Genomic DNA, 6,271 nt, shown 5'->3' with positions numbered 1-6,271 from the left:
CCCACTTCCTGGTTGAGAGCCCAGTGCCTGATGGGGCAAAAACATTGTTCGTCCCGGGGTGGTGCTGGGTACAGCCTCATCCCTCCCTTTGTGAAAGCAGCAGCCAACCATTTCGCGCCTTTTTCCTGGGTGAAGAGAGCGAACGCCATAACACAGCAAGCATGGACCCTGCTGAGACCATGGACCCTGCTGAATCATAACTATGGGATAGCTGTGGAACAGCTACCCACAGTGCACCGCTCCTGAAATCAACGCTAGCCTTGGACCATGGACACACACAATCGATTTAAGGATCCTAGTGTGGACGCACTAAATCGATTTTATAAAATCGGTTTCATAAAATCGGTTTAAACAAATTCGAATTAATCAGGTAGTGTAGACAAGGGCTATGAAAGGGTGGTGTTGATAGACCCCTTCAGAGCATTAGTTTTGAAGTCAACACTCCATTGAAATGCATAAGGTGGTTCACATCTCTCAGTTCAAACTATCTGCAGACTCAAGCAGATACAACTGCATATTACCAAACTTTTCACAACTACTAGAAACTTAATTTTTGTTTTTAAATGACAGCTGAGATTCTGATGTAATCAGAGTGACTTCAGGAGCTGGGGATCTAGGAATGCCTTAATCAGGTCCTGCATCCTATTAGTGGCTAACTTCCTGTGGGACTGAAAAAACTGAAGTGGCAAACATCAAGCAGCAAAAATTTAAATAAGGAGTCAGCTGGCAACATTTTTTTCAAAAAATGTATATAGAAAAATAGCAATGCTAAAATAGAAGGGTAGTGCCACTCAATTATTTGGTAAAATTAACAGATAACACTATGTCTGTTTGCAATTCTGCATGTGAAATTGCTGATAATTACCCTCTGAGTACCTCAACATTCATGTCTTTTATAACAAGTTGCTTATAATCTGTGAAACATCCAAAATGCTCTCCAAGTTAAATGAAGATGAAGAATAATCATCCAATAATTATGACTTCAGCAGATAATTTCACACCTCCTTAAAATGCAGACTTGCAGGGAAATCAAACTACTTAATATCCAATATTAAAAGTGAGTAAAATACAATCCCCTTAAATTTACTTAAAGTGCCAACTATTTATACTTGTTTTCTTAATCCCTTATTTAGTGGAGCATGGCCATTCATTTGGACAAAGGTAATATGGTTAATGCATAACTATTCACCTTAACCAGAGGTAGATGGCCATGTATAATAAATATTACACAAACACCAAAAAAAGTATAGGCCCAGGAATGTAGAAAGCAACAAATGATCCAGTCATGAAAGAAAACTCACTGAAGTGAAGGAAGAGTTTGCAACAGAAAATTCTGAGTAATTCTAAACTGAGCATCATGGTTCCAGTGCAACATTAGTTGGTCTATGTAGCAAGTTCACAGCTACCAGACAGAATTTCAATTACTATTTCTAGTAAGATCATTAATTCTCATTTTTCAGTAGTCAACGCCTTTGCATATTAAGTCACACTTGAATCCAACTCCCATGTACCTAGCTCTAAAGGGCTTATAGGAATTAGTAATAAAAAACCCAACAACAGTTTTCACTGAAGTCAGCAAACCTGGAGAGCAGATTTGTTGAGAAAGAAGGTGCTATTTCTACACTGTTACTTTTCAGCGTAGAACCACACTTTAAAACGAGATAAGACATTATCTTGTTTAACATTTAACAACATGTACATCAAGCAGAAATTCTTCCCCGAGTTATAGAATTAAAATGGGTAGCAATTCCTCACTGCAGCCTGCAAAGGAGAAAGTTTACTGATCTTACAAAGATACCTATAATTCTTGCTTTAAAATCTAATACATAATATTTATATTGCCCCTTGTAAAATATTAGTATTAGTAGCAAAAGTTCAATTGATTTGTTTTATATCTGCATCCCTTTCTAGTACAACATTTTGTATTTGTGGTCAATCAAATAATATATATTGCTTTTACATGGTATTTATCACAATAGCAGCACTAGTAAGACAGACTTCTAAGGGTATGGCTACACTTACAGCTGTACAGCGCTGGGAGTTACAGCTGTCTTGGTACAGCTGTGCAGGGAAAGCGCTGCAGTGTGGCCACACTGACAGCTACCAGCGCTGCAGTGTGGCCATATTTGCAGCATTTGCAGCGCTGTTGGGCGTGGTGCATTGTGGGCAGCTATCCCAGTGTTCAAGTGGCTGCAACCTGCTTTTCAAAAGAGTGGGGTGGGGTGGAGTGTGACAGGGAGCGTGGGGGAGACAGAGAGAGGGGATTTTTGGAGCTGACACTGTCAGCTCCCTGCCTTGCAAGTTCTAAGGACTGGAAGATACACAGCACCAACCTTCAATCATTTTTAAAAAGTTTCGAACCCTTTCCCCACCCCTCCCTTATTCACTAAATGCAAATAGCCTTCAGACCAGATAAGCAGTTGCTCCAAAACGGACTCCCCCCTCCCACCCTGTTGCTTCTCTCCTCAAGCAAACTGTGAACATTCCAAAGGAATCCCCCTGCCTACTTCTGCTCAAGCAAACGAGCTGTGTTTGTTTTTTTATAAGCAGCTCCAGGAGCCTGGAGTTCACAACAAAACAGCAGAGTGGCTGAACAGGCATTCTGGGATACCTCCGAATACCTTGGAGGCCAATTACAGTGCTTTTGGTGGCTACATTTGAGGAGCAGCACTGCATCACCAGCGATGCAATCCTTATACCCCAGGCAGAGCAGGAGTACAGCCAGCGCTGCAGACAGGGAGATGCAGCGCTGTATGTGCCTTGCAGGTGTCGACGGTGAATAAGTTGCAGCGCTGTAAACTCACCACCAGCTCTGCAACTCTCCAGTGTACCCAAGCCCTAAGTAACAGCAACAGGTGCCAGAAAAGAACCTCTACAAATGGCTTGCTAATTCCATGCAATTTTACTTGGAAAGTCATTACTATTTGGCAGCCTGCCAAACTGAATTAAATGCCTTAAGCCTACAAAGAAATAGCCAGAGTATAAGAATAAACCTTATGAGGAATACATTTTCTATGTAACAAAGCTATGTATTTACACTGCCACAGTTTACCACAGTCAAGGTAATTAAAACTCAGGATGAAGTGTTTTAAGCCACAGAAATTTCTATTTTACTTGATTATGAAAACAACAGAGGGACAGAACATACAATTATTTTAAAGGATAATTTTCTATACTAAGTTCTGTTACTGGTATTTCCAAGCTATCCAGTAAGGGTACCAACACTGAAACAGTATAAAATGAATGTCACAGGAAAACTCTATGAAGTTCATTTCAGAGTATGGCAAATAGGGGGGCAATAACTAAAAACGTAGTGCAAAATTTTAAATCTCTTGGGCTTCACTTTAATTTTGTGGGAAGACAAGGTTTTTAGGGACGTGATTTATCCTTTCCTGCTTGCTCTTGCCATTTCCCCAGTACTTGAACAGACTTTTCAAGAGGCATCATGTAAGCATGGTGGTTTTGTTAGGTAGGATAAATTCTACATCCTCTGCTATTGTCATCATGCTCTTCACCTCCTCACCACCAGCATGATGCACAGCTTCAGGAATGCCTAGCAATACAGTGTGTTTAATGAGACTAAAGATCGCTAATGACACAGTGTACACTGTAGTCCTGGAGGATAAAATGTTTGTGAAAACTATGGAGGATTGGAGAGTCAGGATATGGCCCCACAGCCTGAATTAAACCTTGCATCTGGAACAACTAGCACTGCATTCTCCCATCATCAAGGCTGAATGGACAGATTCCAAATTGCTTGACAATGCTCCCTGCACCACAGTCTTGTTCTTTCACTGCCCACAGCACTTCCTGCATGAAGTTCAACTTTCTCAAAACATACCCATTGAATGCTACTTCTTACTGCACAGATCCCAATCTGCCTGGGCACTATTCAGCTGTTCACAGCCAACACTGGGAGATTCTCTGGTTACTTTCCTGATGTTTGCAGAAAATGTCACCACACCGAAGACAAAGATCAAACCAAATTAAAAACAACGCCTGCTTGTAGATGGTTCCTCTGGTCACACAAAAACCTGCACTTGTGACATAGATTATGGACACTTTAGTAAATCTTTTCCTGGTACACCACTGCAAAAGGAACATAAGCTTAAATCAAGTCAGGAGAATTTTAAGCTTCAATTTTTCTTAAGTGTTAAAAAAAAATGCAATGGGTCCCATCCCTCCAACTCCCTTTCATTTATCCAGCAACTGAAGACACTGTAGGAAAATTTAAACCTGTTTAAAGGAACATCTTCCAAATCTAAACCCACAGTAGTTCATCTTATTTATAACCAAATTTAAAGGGAATGTTTCATTATATCACTATCATAGCATTCTCTTCGGAAAGTTCTGCAGAGCTTTTTTACAGGCTGGAGGATTTAAAATGTACTCTTACACAGTGGGCCAAACAGCTGCTATCATGTTTGTACTATTAAAGGCTCCATAAAAAAAAAACATTAAGAGCTCACAAACAAGTTATTAAAACATCCTTAACTCTACTTATTTTGTAAATCTACTTCATAGTAAGCTAAGTATTTCTATATCGAGGACCATATTGTCCACACCTAGGTCATCTCATGCTTTCATTACTATAATTTCTCTCCACCCTCCAATCTATTTAAAATCCCATTGTTGAAATCATCTTCTCTCACCACCTTGAATCTCTTCACTAGCTTCCCGTCTTTTCATATCAATTGAAAGTTCCAGTCCTCTCTGTTAAGGCCCTATGTAATCTCATCTCCACCTTTCTCTGTTCTTATTTCCTTCCAGTTGGGACCTCTAAATACTCCTGTTGTCTCCTATATCCACTTAGATTCTAATCATGTTGCTCCTATGCTTGGAACACTCTCATATGCATCTAAGTGCCTTCTTCCCACCCTTACCCATGAATCTTCCTACATGGATCTGACCATTGATTCTGCAACACCTCCTTTACCTGCACTGTTACTCCATGTTTTGTCACTTGTGTTGAACTGCACATGCCTCACAGTACAAACCATGTCTCACTATGGTGTTACATAAATGGATAACAAGGTGTCAGAACAGTCAACCTTAAACATCCCTTGAACTGAAATGCTCAAGCACAACAGGGTAGAATTCCAGCTGCAACTCAATTTCCCTTTTTGTGCAAAATTAAAATAGACTTTTTTTTTTTTTTTTAAACACTGTGTAGAGGAATTAAACTTCAGCTCTGGACTAACGCCTAAACTCAAAGGATAGAATTATTTCTAATCTCAGCTCTTTCACTCACTCATTTAAATAAATGCTGAAATAATAGGACTTCTTTCTATGCATCCCTTTTAAATCCACCAACAAGGAAAGAGGGAGACTCCACCTCTTCCTTTTTTGTCACTTTCCTATTCCGGGTTGGCAAAGTAGCATCTGCCTACTACCCAACATTTACCATATTTTCCCTCTGTATTTTCCCTCCATTTCAGAACTAGGAGTCCCAATGAAGAATCTGCAAATCAAATTAAGAACATCCACTACATTACACATTTAAAATCTATGCACAGCAAACTAAAGTAGACCGGAGTTTGGTGCAACAGCTAAGAAAATCTTGTGACAGTGCTCAACTCACATGCATCCGACAAAGTGGATATTCACCCATGAAAGCTCATGCTCCTGTATGTCTGTTAGTCTATAAGGTGCCACAGGACTCTTTGCTGCTTTTACAGATCCAGACTAACACAGCTACCCCTCTGATACTTGACCTGTGAGTGATGGAACTTCCAGTATCAAAAGCATTGCGAGGGAACATGTAAAACTGCATCAAAAGTAGTTCTTACCTTCATCTCCCTCTGGTGCATAGGAGGCTGTAATAATGTCAATGTCAGCACAATTCATCACAATTTGATTGGTTGCCTGTCTCACCTGCAAAAGAAGTTCTGTCAGCAAGTGTCAGGAAAGGCTCATACACATTCCCCTTTAACACTATCTCTAGGTTGGTATTCACTTTGTATCTTCAATCATTTGGAATTAGATGAAATATTGCAACAAAGTAGCTACTAAGAAAAAATATACCACCATATCCTCTCTTCCATAAAATAATTTACTAGAACAGGCATATGCACAATCTGTAGAGGACCCTAGCACAATGGGGCCCTAGTCCTTTACTGGGGTTTCTAAGCACTATCCCCATGCAAACAATAAACACTTCGGGTATGGCTACACTTGCAGCCGTACAGCGCCGCCGCGGGAGCATTCCCACAGCAGCGCTTTGAAGTGCAAGTGTGGTCGCGGCGCCAGCACTGGGGGAGAGCTCCCCCAG

At 40.5% G+C, this 6,271-nt stretch overlaps 1 protein-coding gene across 1 annotated transcript in view; it reads right to left on the bottom strand.

The window, feature by feature from the left end:
* Positions 1–5,882, bottom strand: part of NPEPPS (aminopeptidase puromycin sensitive) — a 52,200-nt gene extending 46,318 nt beyond the window's left edge. The window contains exon 1 of the mRNA XM_032791391.2: positions 5,790–5,882. Coding sequence (XP_032647282.1) covers positions 5,790–5,847 — 58 coding nt within the window. The 5' untranslated portion in view covers positions 5,848–5,882. The remainder of the gene's footprint in view (positions 1–5,789) is intronic.
* Positions 5,883–6,271: the final 389 nt, after the last annotated feature.

Source organism: Chelonoidis abingdonii, chromosome 21 (assembly GCF_003597395.2).
Source record: "Chelonoidis abingdonii isolate Lonesome George chromosome 21, CheloAbing_2.0, whole genome shotgun sequence".
NCBI classification, from domain to species: Eukaryota; Metazoa; Chordata; order Testudines; family Testudinidae; genus Chelonoidis; species Chelonoidis abingdonii.
Note: the sequence above shows the minus strand (reverse complement) of the source record. Positions and strands in the feature narration are given on the sequence as shown.